Raw genomic sequence first — 18,642 nt, 5'->3', positions numbered from 1 at the left:
CCTGAAAAATGTGTAGACCTAATCTGCATTTACCACAAGTTCATACTTCAAATGTAGCAGTGTTTCCAGTGAAAAATCTACTGATAAAACTCTGCTGTTGTTCAGCAGATACAAATGCTTGTGACCTACGGCAATTTGATGGCAGAACACATATCTTAAAATGCAGCATCATGCTGCTGTTTGAACACTCCTTCACATGCATAGCATGTTTTCATCACACTACGAATGCTCAAGTGCCTGCTGAAGCAGGATTCGTGTGCACCACATATCACCCAGGACCACACTACCCTGGCAAGGCCGTGAATGGGCCGCTTTACTTAGGTTGCATTAGATTGAATGTGTCAGCATCGTTCGGAATGCTTTTATCATGACTCAGTTAAAAATTTCCTTCTCAATGTATTTCTGAGCATAAATGTATATTTGGTACATTCACAAGTGTCCTGCCACTAATTGTGTTGCTGACGCGTGTGCTCCAGCATTCGCATTGTGGATGTCTGGGTGATTGCCACTGTCAAGAGAGCCACTTAACTGGATCAGCATCACTGATGCAAACGTTACTAACAGCAGCCAGTGTGGCCCGTACAGCTGCCAACAGACTCAATACAAACACAGAAGACATATTTCTACTGGTTCAACTTGGACAAACACTGTTTGTAAAGAGCAAATATTAAGTGTTTTGGAAAGAATACGCATTAAGCTAGGAAATTCAAGGCAATAAATTCAGAAATCACTAGCATCCCCTGCAGTAGAATAATTTACTCCTTCCTGTTTTCAATTATATGACTGATAATTCATTTTCTTATCATGAACGAATTCCGTCTACACAGCAATTACAGCACAGCACTGAATGGCCACAAACTTTTTGGCAAGGCCTCTAATAACGTGCAGCCAAGTGCATTCAGTGCAATTGCCATGCAGAAAATCAAGTGTACTCTATAACACTGCATCAAAGGGACTCCCACTAGTTTGAACTCTGCTTTATTCCAAGTAAATCCTGGTCCATTTGCCATTCAAGTTGAGATTTCACTTTGCTTAATGGTTAGCACATACTGTTTAGAAGATTTTGTTATGCAGTATGTCCAAGTAACTTGACAAGGATTGCTATACCACACTTGGAATAAACTTGAAAGTCAACTGCATGCCATCTCCTCAATTTACCGATGCGCAATGGTAAAGTTATGTGGCCCTCATGTTGGCTCTTGATTTCCCACTACAAAAATCTGAGCAAACCATAACCATGTGTGCTGAAATTCATGGCACTACTCAGGTTGATGTCCCACTACCATTGTCTGAGGACTTCTCAGAATACTAGGTAGCTGTGCAAGGTTTTCCTATGTACAGCAAGCATGGTGTGGAAGCAAGATACACCAAGCAAATAAACCATTCAGCAATGAAGTTAGTACACATGCCATAATAGACTGATTTGCATCCTCAGTAATGTACCTCTTTTTGCTCAGGAGCTTCTAGAAGAGCCCTGTAGATGTTGAAACCGAAGTCTCGGATCAACATTTCATTGAAGAGCTCTGCAAACAGCGACACCTTAAAGGGAAAAAAAATTATACACGTTAGTAGCGACTTACTTACACTGTACCTCGCTAAAGGCTTAAGAACACAATATAGTTAAGCATGATTTAAACCTGCCAGTAAGAAATAAAGACAAAATAACAAATGAGGTTGTATTGGTGAAAGACGAATATAAACCAAACGACAAGACAAAGCACACAGAGCAGGGAGGACATGCACAGCGATGTACAGTAAAACATTGACATATAGCGAAGTTGGTAAAATTGGCAATTTGCTTTGTTATATAAAAATATTGGATCTTTTAGGCACATAAGTACAGTAACTGATGGATTTTTATAACATGGAAGGGGCCGCAAAATTTTCCTAATTATCAGGCAATCGGAAAAAGCAAATCTGAATCAGAAAACAATTTTTAAAAAGTTGAGTCAAGGATGAAAGATACGGTTTCATGCTGTGTTGGGGATATCTTCACATTGGTGGTACAAAGCGAAGTCAGCTACGCTCTTGCGCACACTTCGCCCCCGAGGCTGATAGTGTCACCTGCAGTGGGATGACCCATACTGATGCTATCACGAAAAGTACCAGAAGCGGGGAGCAAATGATTCGTCTGCCTCTCGCTTCAACACATCTCCGAAACTCGTGATTACGCAACCTTCCACATTAAACACACAAGAATACGGTGCACAATGCCAGGCCATTACAGCTTGCCCAGTCTGTACAGGCTGCAGGTTACCTTTAAAACAGAGCGCAGGCTGCATATGCACTCAGCCTCGCTGATAGTCATGTGCTGCCACGGCTGTGCTATAAAATGACACACACACCAACCTGCCTGCCCCCCCCCCCCCCCCCCTCCCATTTCCCCATGCTCGCGGGGCAAGACTGCACTTGTCAAGCTACCATCCTTCTTGGCTCACCTTCACAAGCTTTCACTCGCACCTAAACCACACACTGCACAAGGCACGATAGTATCTTATTTCACTTGGACTTTGTACAGAACATGATGCTGCTCTGCTTCCGGAGTCACTCTCAGCAGCGGGCGGCATGTGATTTGAGAGGTGCCTTTACAAGCAGCTGCTTCCATTTACTGGCTCGGTATTCCTTCGCGACACTAGGGAAATTTCATTATATTGAATTCATATATAAACACACTTCACAATATCGAGGTTCAAAATACATACTGCTCTATGAACAAGTAGTTTTAAAAACTTAGGTACTTTGTTTTATAGAGAATTTAGTTATATTGAAGCTTGTTATATCAAGGTTTAAATGCATATGAAAATATTCTAGTGATGAATCTCAGTTAAATATATGAGTGAAAAATTTGCTTCGGCATTCGAACAACTTCTATGCAGATCACAAGTAATTCCCACCGTCCAATAATTTACACCCATCAAAATGACCTTGTCAGCACTGGGAAGCACATAAGTTTATTTTGTAAGTGTGCAAATATTAAAATTTTCTAATTTGCAATAATATGATGCAACCAAAAATATGATGTAGGGTGTGAGAAGAGTGAAGGCACCTTCGATTGCATTAAATAGAGAGAGAGAAAGAGAGAGAGTTTTTTTATTTTTTATTATAACCCCAAATAAGCATGTGTGCTATGTATCCATACTTGTTCACAATAGCACCTTTTAGTGAACTGTAATGTACAGGCATGGTGGCAATGGCCATCATAGAATGCCCATAGCCCACGAGAATCTGCACAATTACTGAGTACTACTGGGGCGTATATTGTGGCAGCAGATCGCTGATCACTCTAGACTAAAATGGCTGCGCTAACACTTTACCATCTGAGCTACCCAGCTGGCTAGCAGATGGCAGGGTGAAGTTGAACTTACCATCAACTTAAGAGCGGCTGCCCCAGAAAGGCGGTGGTCCCGGGTTCAAGTCCCGGACCAGGACGAATTTTTCTTCGACTGTGAGGTTTTAACCTGTATGGGTCTCCTTTGTAGCAATTGCTATAATGGGGTGGATGTCTCATCTTCCCTTTATTAATTACTTCTCTCCACTTTGCGGATTTACGCAGAACTATTATGTCAAATTCTTGCCTTCACTTCGAGTTGTTGATAAGTTCGACTTCGCCATGCCATCTGCTTGCCACCTGGCAAGCTCAAATTGTACAGCGGCTGCCATGGAAAGGCGGTGGTCCCGGGTTAGAATCTCAGACCAGGACAAATTTTGCTTCAACTGTTAGGCTTGTCTTTCAAGAAAACCATATAGGTTTCCTTTGTAGAAATTGCTACAATGGGGTGGATGTCTCATTTTGCCTTTATTAATCACTCTCATTTTTGCAGCAGCTATGCCTGCCATTCGCAATACACCTGCCAATCAAGTTTTCAGATGCACAATTTTTTTTTTAACCTTCTCTAATGTACCCAGCACCTGCTGCCCATATCCACCTACTCCATCGAACCAACGTACAACCACGAATGAAATTACAGTGACCTAAAGCGCCTCACTGTATTTTCCAGACACGATTTGTGCACACGACATTACAAACGGAACGGTTGTAAACAAAGTTAGCACCATTCAGTTGGCCACCTGTACTTTTACTTTCATTGGGAAGCCATCTTTCTCAATGTTTCAAGTGCCATACGGTGGCTCAAACGAGAATCTCAAGTTTGCGTTAAACTTTTGGAAAAAGACTGTGCATTCACTACGCGAGTAAATGTGGTACTTACTGCCAACAACAAATGCAAGTGTGCCTATCAAATTTATCTTAAAAGGCCAATAAATAGAAAATAATCTGAATTATATTAAAGGGAAAACACTGAGAAGGTGGGAGATGGAAATTCAAGACGATGAGCAAAACAAGGACGAGGTGAAAGCTGGAACCAATGTTTCGACAAGTCCACTTGTCAAAACGCTGCCTCTGGCTTTCACCTTGTTCTTGTTTTGCTCACCGTCCTGCATTCTAATACAGTCGAATCTTGTCAAATTTACGTGTATTCTAATGGGCAAAAATACCTGGTAATTCGAACACACAAGCATTTACGACGGTTAATTCCAACACACCACACTCTGCCAATGCTTTCAGCAGCACGCCAAATCACACGGCGGTGTCCTGACCAGCATTGCTCTGTCCCCGCCACAGAGAAAAAGCTTAGGAGAGAACCCTCAATGCCACATGCAAGGTTCCCTATAAAGTTCAAGGGTGTTAACACTATCGCCGCACGTCCTACGCTGTATGTGCGAGTGAAAGCTTGTGAGGGGAGCCGATGATCGCGGCTCACTCTCGCCCGCACAAATGAGACAGTCTAACACCGTGTGCGAGGCACCCAACGTTGCAAAGCTCTATTACTCAACCACTCGTTGCAAAAAACATGTATTATAAGACGAGATAAGATTCTACTTGTCCACTTCTATTTCATTTTTAGAAAAAGAAATTGAAAGTGAAATTGAAAACGCGGGTGGTCGAAAGGTTTCATTTTCGCTCGACTCTGCGCCCCCGCTTTCGCATTCCAGTAGTGTTGTTACCTCGTAGTGCTGTGGTGGTTGTGCTGGCTCGCGAAACTCGCAAAAACTGCAAGTGGCAGATTATTCAACTTCTGTGTGATGTCGCGGGATGCCCAAATGGTCTACGCCACTTGACCAAAAAGCAGCTGCAGTGGCAAATCCACCACGCTGTCTTGGCTCGGTGCTGCCGTCTGTCGGGCATCGTTTTATTCACTGACGGCAGCAAAGGGTGATGATGGCGAATGCAATGTCACCACTCCTCTAATTGGGTGGCAGGAGATTTGAATTTCGAAAAAGTATTCAAACCATTCAGATGAAGTTTTCTCATAAACCAAGTCTTTTCTTGGCACGAAACAAGCGCTGCAAGGTTTCTGGAATGCTACTTAAACAGTCCCCATCCACTTTGTATTTGCCTTTAGTGTCCCTTTAACCGCAATAGCATGAGATCGCCCACTCACCTCTCAAAAATGGCACTACGAGAGAGTGCAATAAAAGGGCAGAAAACATGCAGTATTTAGTCCGTTCGCACGACAAAAGTATGTTATTTTCACTTAATGCCACGGCGGGCTAGCAGCGACGACGGCGGCCTCAAACTCGCTCAAGCTACAAGCCAGCATTTCTGCCAGCCCCCTCTTCTCAGCAAACACTCACACGAGGCTGACGTAACACACAGCATCTGCCACTGTCGGGCCTGAATCGCCCGTGCTGTCGCTTTCCGTGTCGTCCTTATCGCTGTCATTAGGTGACACATTGGCAATAACCGAGGGCACGATAGCGAAAAGTCGAACCTCGTAGCTGACGTATTTTCACGGTCACAGCAGCATTGCTGACCAATTTCTCCTTTGCATTCCAAATGCCACACACCATAGTCAATGGTAGATCCCTCTCGCGTGCCAGCACCGACTTCTTCGTGCTACGTTCGACTGCCACAATACCAAAAAGCTCCTGTTACGATGAGAAGAGACTTATTAACGTATTGAGACTCCGCTAAGGGGATTTGTTCAATATGTTGGACACTAAGTAATAAGACAGTACTCCTGTGCCAAGGCATTCATCCTCATAAAACCCCACTGTCCAATGTATTGGACACCTGGCGCCATCTATGCCGCATTTATGAAAATACATTTTTCAAATGTCCGCCAAAATAGTTCCAAAATGGTGGCATTCAGCGGCGCGGCGTATTATAGCACCTGCTGGAGAGGTTGTGGGGTCTGATGTGGGATATCTCACACCGTACTCTTGGGACAAAGGAACGACAACACAGTGGGGCAAACAATCACAAGGGCATTTATTGCACCTTTCATACATCAATGCCTGCTAGCCGAGTTGCTATCCACAAATCATGCCGATGGGCGCGCGACAAATCTAGAAGTCCGACTCACCGCGTCCTCGCGAGCGAATATGTTCGCTCCATGCTGGATCCCGACGCCTGGTCGTTCGCGTGTATAGTCACGTGAATCGTGGCGCGTTCGAAGGCGGCCATGCGAGGCGGTCTCGCAGAAGCATCGGTCGCCGCGCGCGCGGAATGTCCGCGCCGTTTGCCGACCCGCCGGGAAAGAGGGTAGCTGCATGCGCGGCACGACCGTGCTGCTCGCTGTCTCCAACCCAAGAGAGCAAGCGCCTTCCTTTCGGCGCCCAAGTAACCTCGCGGCGTTAGCAGCGCAACACCCACGCCATCTTTCGGAGTGCGCTTCAACCACATCGACCGCGCTGACGTCACGCAGGCCACGCGGCGAAGCGGGACCACAGGAGACGCGCTATGCGGGAAAAACATCAGGGGAGGCGCGAGGGTCGCGCATCCCCACATCCCCCCAACCTTAAATCACTTCTTATTCCGGCGAAACATGTGACACGGTCTAACATTAACCCGTGCTTCGCGAACAAGATAGTACATGCAACAGTGGTCGCACCGAAGAAATGTCTACACGCTGTCCATAACATGCGAGCCGACTGTCCTTGGGTGCACCGCTGGCGTCCGCCGGTCACAGCAGCAGCTTTTTAGACTCGACGGCACGATTCCAGGCCAGGACTCCGGAGACGACGACGCACTAGTCGGTACAAGCAAGCGTCGCTCGCGCCGACGCGCCCTGCTGGCAAGAGCCGCTGTAGCTGTCGGTGACCGCCGACTCTTTTGTCCGCCGCCGAGGGTTGCGAGCTGGATACAGGAGGCCGCCGAAGTCGCTGCGTCGAACTGGCCACAGCATCACCATCGCCCGAGGTGGCTCGATCGTAGTCCGGGGCAGCAGCGCAGACGATGTGCCGGTGACAGCAAGCCAGGGGTGACTCCAATCACGCTGCGTACACTCAACACACTCGGCAAACACTGAAGTAGACCAAGGGAGAGGAATTCTGCATGCGCATCGCCCACGTGGTACGATGTTCAACTCGGCTAACAAAAGATCAGGCAGCTACTCAGATACTAAGTTCACGTGAACGAAGCTCGCTTCCTTGAGCCGAACGAGTCATTTCAATTCGTGCAAGGCTAACTAGAATGAGGGAAGCAAATTGCAACACCTCAACGCCACGGTCCACCAGGTTGTGTCCCTCAACGTGCGACAGGCAGCTTCGTAAAGCCTTAGGCCTAAAGCGTCGCTACCCTGACAACAACCGGCATCCAAAAACAACACCCACAATGGGCGCAAAACAGGCAGCCGCGAGGAGACGTCAGCTCTGTGAGGTGGTCCTACTCCGCTCGGTGCACACAGCATCCGAGTTGACGGCACCCACCGTCCCAGACGGTGTCGGAGCGCCCGGTGCCAGGCCGCAATACCAGTCAGCCCGTAGTGGCACCCATGGCCCACGGCCACCCGGCTCCCAGAGCCGCGACTTCATCAGAGTCAAAGAGATAGAAGAAGCTATTTACATAAGAAATTCGGACCACCCACGAGGCTTCCATACTCACTCGCTTCAGGCTTGCCACTGCACCGCGGGCGCTCAGCCTCGCTCTCCCAGGATGCAGACCACGTGGCTCTCGTACTGACGAATGTCATTAAAAAAAAATACTTGCGAAAAGGCTTAGTATGTTGACATGTTCAAACACACTACAGCCACCGCCGCCTCGCTCAAGAAAGCACGCCGCTGACGCTAGCGATCAAAATCCACGCTAGGCCTACGCTTCGGTTCAAACAAAGGTCTCGAACGAAGCAACACTTAAAATTATCGTCCGATGCCCCAAGAGTCCCACGTTGGGCAGCCAGATGTGGGGTCTGATGTGTGATTCTCACACCGTACTCTTGGGACAAAAGAACGACAACACAGTGGGGCAAACAATCACAAGGGCATTTATTGCACCTTTCATACATCAATGCCTGCTAGCCGAGTTGCTATCCACAAAACATGCCGATGGGCGCGCGACAAATCTAGAAGTCCGACTCACCGCGTCCTCGCAAGCGAATATGTTCGCTCCATGCTGGATCCCAACGCCTGGTCGTTCGCGTGTATAGTCACGCGAATCGTGGCGCATTCGAAGGCGGCCACGCGAGGCGGTCTCGCAGAAGCATCGGTCGCCGCGCGCGCGGAATGTCCGTGCCGTTTGCCGACCCGCCGGGAAAGAGGGTAGCTGCACGCGCGGCACGACCGTGCTGCTCGCTGTCTCCAACCCAAGAGAGCAAGCGCCTTCCTTTCGGCGCCCAAGTATCCTCGCGGCGTTAGCAGCGCAACACCCGCGCCATCTCTCGGAGTGCGCTTCAACCACATCGACCGCGCTGACGTCACGCAGGCCACGTGGCGAAGCGGGACCACAGGAGACGCGCTATGCGGGAAAAACATCAGGGGAGGCGCGAGGGTCGCGCATCCCCACAAGGTAAGTACTGTTAATATAACGGTACAAGTTAATACAACAGCAAACACGCAGGATAGTAACTTTAACTCTTCATGCAATTACTTTTATTTACACTATCTTTGATTTCGCGTGTCTATTACGTTGGACGCTGGGACTCAACCCAGTTATTTTGACTGTGCTTTTGCAATGGCCTTGTTATGAACAGCAGATGAGTAATGTTGGTATTTAACGACTTGTGGACGAAATCGTGTCTATAGTTTTGTGTATGAGAACGGCCTCGCGTGTCTGGTGAGACAACTGACATGATCTTGCGAAGAATTGCTGAAGGGAACCTTTTGAGTTATTAAAACATTTCTGCACACGAGTTTGAGCCCAAATCTGCAGTACGTCATTACATGCGTGCTGGGTGAAAAATGACCGGGTAGAATCCCAGTGTCCAATACATTGGACATCACGCTGAGCTGAAACTATCAGGGCTATTGAAATAATATTTTACACTTTTCACCTTCATAACCCTACTGACTTATTCAGAAAGTTTAAGGAAAATCTGTGCACCAAAATCAAATGCGTCCCGGGTCTCAGGGAAATAAGCCAGAATAGACAAAAATAAAAGACAAGTGGTGCTGCTCACTTGGAGTTCTCACATTAGCTTGCTGTGATGTCACGAATTTTGATGGCATCTCCTCAGGTCTAGTTAATTCTTCATCAGTAAAGATGGACTAGACTGCATTCTGAAGGAGCCGAGTGTTGTATAGTGTCGCCCCCTGTCAGATCTATGTGCCATCGCATATGTATGTTTTGTAGTTGTTGAGCTAGATGGCGCACCCCCCTTCTGTCATGTGACGAGCATTGGACCAATTGGGAGGTGTCATCTGGCATGTGAACCCTTTATTAGCAATAAACGGCCAAGGGTGGCTGAGTCTTCGTTCCGGTTTTCAACGGGAGCAGTTCGCTCCGCGTCTCCTTTACTGCGCCGGCGTTAGCCGGGCGTTCGCTGGTCGGGGCCCCCCGCTTGCCTGCCGCTGCCGACACAACATCATTGGTGACGAGGGTGGGACTCCCGCAATGGTTCCGACCGAAGCCCCGGGAAACCAACGAGCTTCGTGAGTGAAGCGTCCCTTCCGTGTCTGCACGGCCGGCAAACGCCGCCGACGCACTTGGCGTCGCGAGGCTTCCGAGCCTAGGCCTACTCTCCCCCTTGCTCTTCCTTGCCTATTCCTGCGGCGAGCTCCGGCTTGCCTCCTGCACGCTACCCGGCATGGCATTTACGGCGAACCTTCCCGTTTTTCTTGAAGTGCCCGGCCCTCCGTTAATTCCCTAGTACCGCTGGAAAAAAATTTTTCAGGCCCACCTCTAAGCGGCCGGCGGCGGCGACTGGACGGACGCGCGGCGAGCATCTGCGCTCGTCAGCGCTCTCGGGCGTGAGGGACAACGGAAGCACTTCGCAGCCGAGGAGCAGGAAGCAGCAAGGCAGTTAACCAGCGCAGCATCTGCTTCAAGCGAAGCAGCAAGGCAGTCGACCGGCGCAGCGTCAACGACAAGTGATGCAGTCCCGCCAGCGTTAGAGTTTCCGAGACTCTTGCAGCGGCTTGACCGGCTGTTCGCCGCGTCAACAAATGTCCTGGCGGAACGGCACGAGTTCACCAGCCGAAAGCAGTTCGAGGGAGAAGGCTTCCTGGAATTCGTGACCGCATTGAAGGAGAAGGCGGTACAGTGCAGCTTCGGCACAAGCTATGACGAGCGCGTCCGAGACCAAATCATACACGGGATAGCGAACGCCAGCGTTCGCGAAAAGTTGCTGGCCCATGGCGAAACCTTGTCCCTGGACAAGGCAGAAGAGATCGGACGCTCGTTAGAAGCCCTACATCGAGCGAACCGCGCGTTCGACTCGGAGAAAATACAGAGAATCGAGGCAGCTCAACTTGGCGCTCCGTCGACGACCCAAGATGGCCGACTTCTTCCGGGGAGCCGCCAAGATGGCCGACGTAGTCCGGGAGGCCATGAAGATGGCCGACGCAGTCCGGGAGGCCATGAAGATGGCCGACTTTTTCCGAGGAGCCGCCAAGATGGCCGACGTCTTCCAAGAGGCCGCCCAGATTATCAACATTTTTCGCGAGGCTCCTCCGGGACCCGCAATGAAGCACATGATGCAAAGGAACCTAATTTCGACCGCAGTACATGCGACCGGTGTGGCAGCACGAAGCATATTGCCACATACAGGAACTGTCCCGCAAGGAACTGGCGGTGCAACGCCTGCCACACGTTGGGCCATTTTGCATCCGTATGCCGAAAAACCCGTACTGTTCAGCACGTCTCTTCCGCAGAGACGCTGTCTTGAACTTCCGCAGGACAGCCGTCCGCGTCTGTCTTGACAGTGAGCACTTTGGAAGCTAAAAGGGATTTACAAGTCCCGGTCGTGGTTAACGACGTCGCCATGCAGCTGCTCGTGGACACGGGAGCGTCTGTCTCATTGATGACTGCTGAGGATTTTGGGAAGCACTTTGGTCGACAGCACAGACTGTCAAAAACAGCAGTGGACTTGAGGAATTTCTCCAAGCAACGCATCGACATTCAAGGCCTTTTCCAAGCCACTGTCCAGTTTCTGCAAAGGTCGTGCTCAGTCACGTTCCATGTAACGTCTACAGGAACATCACTGCTGGGTCTTGACGCCATCCAGCGCTTGGGGATACAAATCGACGGTACGTCGCTGACATGCTGCCTGGCTACGCTTCCTCCAGTACAGAGCCCCACAGGTGTGCCTCCGGGTTTTGATCACCTCTTCAGTGACGAGTTGGGACTCGTCAAAAACTTCGTGCCCCGAATACATCGGCGGCAAGGTATGAAACCAGTATCATCCAAGTTGTGCAGACTACCCCTGGCTCTCCGTGACCAGGTGACGAATGAACTGCGACGTCTCGAGGACTGCGACGTCATCGAGCGCATCGAGGCTTCTGAATGGGTGTCTCCACTCGTCGTGGTGCGCAAAAAGGATGGAGCCATCCGGCTCTGTGTTGACCTACGGGAACCGAATAAGGCAATTGTCATTGATGGGTATCCTTTGCCGCACGTAGAAGAGTTATTGCAAATGTTTCATGGTGCCACATATTTTTCCAAGCTGGATCTAGCATCTGCTTACCACCAGCTGTTACTGGAAGAAAGTAGTAGAGATCTCACTACATTCATAACTCATGAAGGCTTATTCAGGTTCAAGCGTGTCTGTTTGGCTTGGCATCTGCGCCAGCAGTGTTTCAGAAAATGATGTCACAAATCTTGCAGAGTTGTAAGAATGTTGTCTGTTACCTTGATGACATTTTGGTATGGGGTCGGACAAAACCTGAGCATGATGCTAACTTAAGAGAAGTCTTGCTTGGTATTTCAAACAGTGGTATGAAACTGAATGAAAAATGTGTCTTCTCTGTGAGAAAACTGACTTTTCTGGGCCATAAAATTTCAGCTGAAGGCATTTCGCCTACAGAGAGCAAGGTAAAAGCAATCCTGAATGCGCCTGCTCCTACAGATATTAAGTCATTGCAATCCTTCTTAGGATTAGCTGGTTACTATGCCAAGTTCATTGATCATTATGCAGAACTTGTAGAACCGCTTCGCCTCATGCTCAGGCAAGGGCGAAATTTTGCTTGGTCTGATGATGCACAACGTAGCTTCAATCAGTTGAAAGCTCGTCTTACATGTTCCCCTGTCATTAAGATTTTCAACCCTGAATTGCCTGTGGTAGTCACGACTGATGCATCTGATGGTGTTGGTGCTGTGTTACAGCAACCGTATGGTTCTAAGCTAGAAACTGTAGCTTTTGCATCTAGGACATTGTCTGTAGCTGAACGAAAGTATTCTGTAGGAGAGCGTGAAGCGCTAGCATGTCTGTTCGCATGTGAAAAATGGCATGTGTACCTCTGGGGTAGACGGTTCACTCTTCGAACTGACCATCAAGCAGTAGTTGCATTACTGTCCGCTGGCGACTCAGGTCGTCGACCTCTTCGCATTTCAAGATGGTCAGCCAGGCTCCTGTATTACAACTTTCAGATTGAATATTGCAAAGGATCAGAAAACCTAGTCGCTGATGCCTTGTCTAGACTTCCTGTAAAGGATTCGCAGAATGTAGTTCAGGAGGAAGAAATAGTATCCTTGGTCACATCAGTCTTTGACAAGGAAACAGTGCAACTTGCAACGAGTACGGATGAGACGCTTCAGAAGGTCAGTAAATGCCTAGCAGAGGGTTGGCCTTCTAAGAAAAACATAGACAATGCTTTAATAGCTTACTTTCATGTGAATGAAGAATTGTCGTTTGTAGATGGATTACTCATGCGTGGTGATCGTGTGGTAATACCCAGTGTCCTCATACCTACATTTCTACAGCTGGCACATGAAAATCATCAGGGCATTGTACGTACCAAGCAGCTTCTTCGTGAACGCTATTGGTGGCCCCAGATCGATAGCACTGTTGAACAGTATGTAAAGCATTGTCATGTATGTAAGCTGGCAGACAAGTCTGCAAAGCCTCATGTAGCTCCATTGCAACCAGTTGAATGGCCGAACGGGCCTTGGCAGAAATTGGGAATGGACATCATTGGCCCATTAAACACGTCCTACCCTAGGTATCTAGTCACCCTTGTTGACTACTACTCAAAGTGGCCAGAAATACTTGGTACTAATTCCATCTCCACAGATGATGTCATTAAGCTTCTTGACTGGGCTTTCAGCTGTGAAGGGTTGCCAGACTCTATAGTTACAGACAATGGTCCGCAGTTTGTCTCAAAACAATTCCAAGATTACCTAAAGGAAAAAGGAATCGCTCATTTTTTCTCCTCCAACTATTATCCTCAGGGTAATGGTCAAATAGAAAGGTTCAACCGAGTCATTAAGGAACACCTGCAGGTAGCCAGGCTTGAAGGTCGAGATGCTTCGAAAAGCATTTCAGAATTCTTGGGTTCTTACAGGATCACACCACATGCTACAACGGGTCTCTCCCCAGCTTTCCTACTTCATGGTCGTCAACCTCGTTCAAAGATAGATATTAGCAACTTCAGGTTGCATAAGCACATAACGGTTCAGGACAGCTCTCTTCCGCAAGTTCGCGAGAGAGTCTTGCAGAAACAGCGGCAAACTAAACAGTATGTAGACAAACGTAGAGGTGCTCAGGCAACTCGTATCAAGGTGGGAGACACCGTCAAAGTAAAACTTGCCAAGAAAGGATTTTTTAAGTACAGTACGCCTCGTACAGTTAAGGCCCAGGTAGGACCATCCTCTTTTGTACTCAGTGATGGGAAGACGTGGAATGCGTCTAAGTTAACCACAGTAGTCGATAATTCAAACCATAGTACATTGTCCACGACTGACAAAGATTTTTTGTACTCGTATTCAAACCTGGATAGTCATTCAGATGACTCGTCTGGCGTGACATCGTCCTTTCATAGGCACCGCTTAAGTAGTGCATCTGACTGTATCGCTTCAGAGTCTACACAGTCAGCAATAGTTTCAGATTCCGTGGGGGAATCGGTAGTATCCCAGGACTTGTTGGGACTTCGAGAGGAGCGTCCTGGGCAACCCTCTCCAGCTTCCAGCGACAACCACATTCAACTTTCCAACCAGGGGGAGGGAAATAGTAGTGGGACGACTGGGTCTTTAAAGTCGACCGAAACGCGTCGCAACCCCCAAAGTTCTTCTGAGGTACGCACGCGTCCTCATCGTGTCAAAAAACGGCCTCCGCGGCTTGACGATTACGTTTCCTGAATGCAGAGCGTTTTGCCGTCTTCGAAATGCCACGGCTAGGGGCCTCGCTGTGACATTTAGGAGGCAGTTCACATTTTTCGTTCACACAGGTAAAATGTGTTCCTTGTTGCGGTACAGTGAGTTTTGTGCCATGTTCCTTGTTGAACTTTGTTTCAGTGATTGCCTGTGTTTTTAGTGCCCAAGACTGGTGCGCGTGTATGTGAACTTGGGCGGGGACGGATTGAATTTGTTGTGGACTTAAGTGCGTGCTTGTGTGCAACTGGTGCGCGTGTGTGAACATGGGGGGGAATGAACTGAAATCTTCTTTGGACTTAAGTGCGCGTTGTGTGTGCGCGTTTCACTGTATGTTACTTTGTTTCCAGGGGGGGATGATGTAGTATAGTGTCGCCCGCTGTCAGATCTATGTGCCATCGCATATGTATGTTTTGTAGTTGTTGAGCTAGATGGCGCACCCCCCTTCTGTCATGTGACGAGCATTGGACCAATTGGGAGGTGTCATCTGGCATGTGAACCCTTTATTAGCAATAAACGGCCAAGGGTGGCTGAGTCTTCGTTCCGGTTTTCAACGGGAGCAGTTCGCTCCGCGTCTCCTTTACTGCGCCGGCGTTAGCCGGGCGTTCGCTGGTCCGTGCCCCCCGCTTGCCTGCCGCTGCCGACACAACACCGAGGACTGAACTTAGCAAGTTTTAAGAAATTTTACGGCACCACAACGCCTACGAGAAAGTACGTTGAAATCCATGATGTCGCACTGACCTACCGCTTTAGTTTTAGCGTGAAATGTGATAAAATGAAGCTTTGGCCTTCATGTAATCTTTTAGCAATCAACCTTTTACCACAATATAAACGAAAATAAAGATCTGAAAGAAAACTTTAAAAGTAGAAAATGATTTAAAATCTCTCTTTAGTGGATGTTTAATTGGTGGTACAGGGAAAGCAAAAAGCTCCACATTGAATTTGTGCAACTTTCAGACATCTTACAGTACACTGTTCAATTTGGATTCTGCCTGCATGATAGTATGCCAATTTGGCCACACAGAGTCGAGCAGAAATGGCAATATTTTGGTTTTGCTACATCACCAATGTCCTTGAAACCGAAACTAGCAAAGCCTAGTCGATCCAGTAGTCACCGACTCCAAATTTTCAGTCTGCGACTGAGCAATGACAGTTGCCAGTGAATCAAGATGCATGCTATAATTTTACTACAGTCAACGATTGATTTTTCAGATAGCCCCAATTATTTGGATACTTTTGTGGCACCAATACGTACCCCATGAAGCGTATCTATAAGAACGTCTGAAATTTCAGATGCTGACACCATAGAGTTTTTAAATAAATACCCTAGAGGGAAATGTGGCGCTAGTGTCTACAGGGGCTCTCATGAGCGTTGCCTCAACCTATATGGGAATGATGGGAAGCACAGGCTTCGGATTGACTTCGATCTTTAGACTAGTGGCGTTTGCTTGCGGCGCAGTAAACAAAGCTACACTTAAATTCTATCGTGTAAAATCTAATTTTATTTCTGCAGTATGTTATATAATGTACAACACGCTACATAAACTTTGTATGACTCTGAGATGGAAGCACGGTTTACTATGGTTTATCACCAGGGCACACCAGGGTATGCATTCTTGTGCGATTCTGTTCCCGATTTAAATGCCAGAGAATAATTATTTATTTATTTTTGCAACAGCAATAAGAACTGTGCATGTACTTATATCAAAACACTCATCAAGCATCAAGAACGTGTTGCGCCCTTGAGCGGAATGCTACAAGTGTCGTCTGCTACAACACCTGCTCGCTACAAACGCGAGACTTCTCGCAGACAACAGGCACTTGCTAACTCTCTCACTCTTTCAAAAGGCTGCGTCAGCTGTCACGATTGCTGAACGTCTTCAAGTACTTTTAAGCACATCTGCTGCAGTGCTAGCTAGGATGCTTGTGGCCTCCTGCGATTATGCTTCATTATATTTTATATTGACGTACCGCTTCCGAAACGTTATGGCGTGGCTTTGCACTTACCCATTTTGCGACACTAGACTACAGCCAGGAAGCAGCAACCTTTCCTGTCACAAGTAAGTTTGTGTTCTCAAAGTCCTAAAACACGCATTTCAATGAGCACACAAATGAGCAATGCATAATGAAGCCCTCAATAAAATTTGATTGTCAAGATACTAGAAGTACAACTGTCTTGTATCAGTAGTGCCTTCTTTTTCCTATCCAAGCTCCAAATGCTCAAAACATGTTCTTTCAACGCTTTTGATGCCATCGCTTTCTCGTCAGGGCTTCGACAACACACCGCGACACAAACGGCCCAGCCACTGGCCCAGCGCGCTATTGCCACTTCGAGCAACATAAAGAAAGAGAGCTTTGCGTCGCACTGTCCCACTGCAGGTTATAGCAATTGCGCTTGGAGCGAAACCAAAACTGCCAAAAAAATACTTGTAGACTAGTTTGCCAGTCAACAGAATGCCAATCCGAAGCCTGTACCTCCCATTATTTCCATGATGGTTAAACGATCGCAGCGCCAGATTTCCCTCTAGGCAAACTAATATGAAACTCTATGGCTGAAACCTTTGCTGTAAGATTTTTCTCAACTTTTTTGCAGTGACCGCAAATATGAAACGGCACTAATTGAAGCCACCATCGCCACCATTTTTATTATTTTGCAGCCATGAATCAGTGCTCTCACATGCCAATCCGCTTGCAATTGTAGCCACCACCACGGCAACGCTACACCTAGCTGCTTCAATGTTCACTATGAAGCTTACTGCTGTTCAATGCTGCTTGTTTAATTATTTTTTTTATTGAAGGAATTTATCAGTGTCAGCAATGGAGCCAACTCTGCCTTTGTCATCTTCTTTAATGGCTTTGTAGTGCAGAAAGCATGGCAATTGTCAAGTGTTAAATAGTGCTGATTCTTGAAAGTCAGCTTCGCCGCAATAAAATGCTGTTAGGCGGTGAAGCATACCAAGATTTAAAAGGGGACGCCGTCACGGGACACAGTATGTAGTTTATGAGCACTGATACGCCTAATAAGTGTACTGGCAGGCCTTCAGAGCTATTTCGGACCTGTCTGTGGCGATTTGAGCCCTTGGGGGCAGTAAAAAGCGTACACTCATTTTTTTCAGACGGCCCAATTTTCGGACATTTTTGCGGCCCCGAGAGTGTGCAAAAAATGAAACTGACTGTATGCAGCTGATGCAACACTTTCTATTTAAAAAAAAAGTATCAGGTCAATAAATGAGACCACTTAAATATGCTGTCTTTAGGGTTTTGGAAGTCGTGCACCAGTTGAAGAAACACACAATCACCAATCAATTGATTATGGATCAACTCATACACAGATACATTATCTTCCATAAATTAAAGAGTGCTTAGCATGGCTAACTAACCTCAAAGGAGTGCTCTTTGTTATCCTCTTGGCGATAGTCAAGCAGTAGGGACAAAGACATGACTGAGCAGTCAAAACGGCCCCCTTTAGCTGTACGTGATGGGTACACTAGAATGCTTGGTTGGCTAGGCAGGTCCTCAAGTCGCAGTGGCTTCCCAATTGTTGCTGGAGGTTTTGTTGCTTTCTCCATTGCCTCATCCTTGGCTCCATCCATGGCTTCTTCCTTGGCCACATCCACTGACTCCGCTTGCTTTTCTTCAGCCTGCAAAACAGGACAGTATTTACTGCATGGAATACTTCATTTACCTAAACACACATATCGCTTTCATTTATTTATTTATTTTATTTATTACATACCTGCATCATTACAGTGGCGGGGATTACATCTTAAAGGAAGAAACAAGTGATCACATACATAACGTGCGATAAAACGCATCATTGCTTTCAATATTAACAACGTCAGGTGAAAAGAGCATTCCATTCTCTCATTGATAGAACAAAAAAAGAATACCTAAAGACATTATCGCTGAAAAGAAACTCGCGGACTTTCAGTGCATGACCGCGTCTCAACGACGGATAAGTAGGCGACTTGATATATCTTTCTCTCGATCCCTGTTTTTGAATAATAAATAGCATGAAAAAATTTGAACCTGAGATTTTTTTTCGCCAGTCTATGCTTGCCACGATAACTTAATTTTACTTTCTGTCATACTTAATTTTCTACTATAATTATTAAGAACAA

At 47.3% G+C, this 18,642-nt stretch overlaps 1 protein-coding gene across 3 annotated transcripts in view; it reads right to left on the bottom strand.

Annotated features, from left to right (window-relative positions):
- The window catches only part of LOC135916572 (cell division cycle and apoptosis regulator protein 1-like), a 236,534-nt gene that overhangs the window by 44,696 nt on the left and 173,196 nt on the right, over nt 1-18,642 (bottom strand). For all 3 annotated transcript variants that reach the window (XM_065450003.1, XM_065450005.1, XM_065450004.1), the window contains 2 exons: nt 17,902-18,162; nt 1,444-1,539 (listed from right to left, as the gene is read on the bottom strand). In XM_065450003.1, the coding sequence (XP_065306075.1) occupies nt 1,444-1,539; nt 17,902-18,162 (357 nt within the window). The remainder of the gene's footprint in view (nt 1-1,443; nt 1,540-17,901; nt 18,163-18,642) is intronic.

This window comes from Dermacentor albipictus, chromosome 1 (assembly GCF_038994185.2).
Source record: "Dermacentor albipictus isolate Rhodes 1998 colony chromosome 1, USDA_Dalb.pri_finalv2, whole genome shotgun sequence".
NCBI lineage: Eukaryota > Metazoa > Arthropoda > Arachnida > Ixodida > Ixodidae > Dermacentor > Dermacentor albipictus.
Note: the sequence above shows the minus strand (reverse complement) of the source record. Positions and strands in the feature narration are given on the sequence as shown.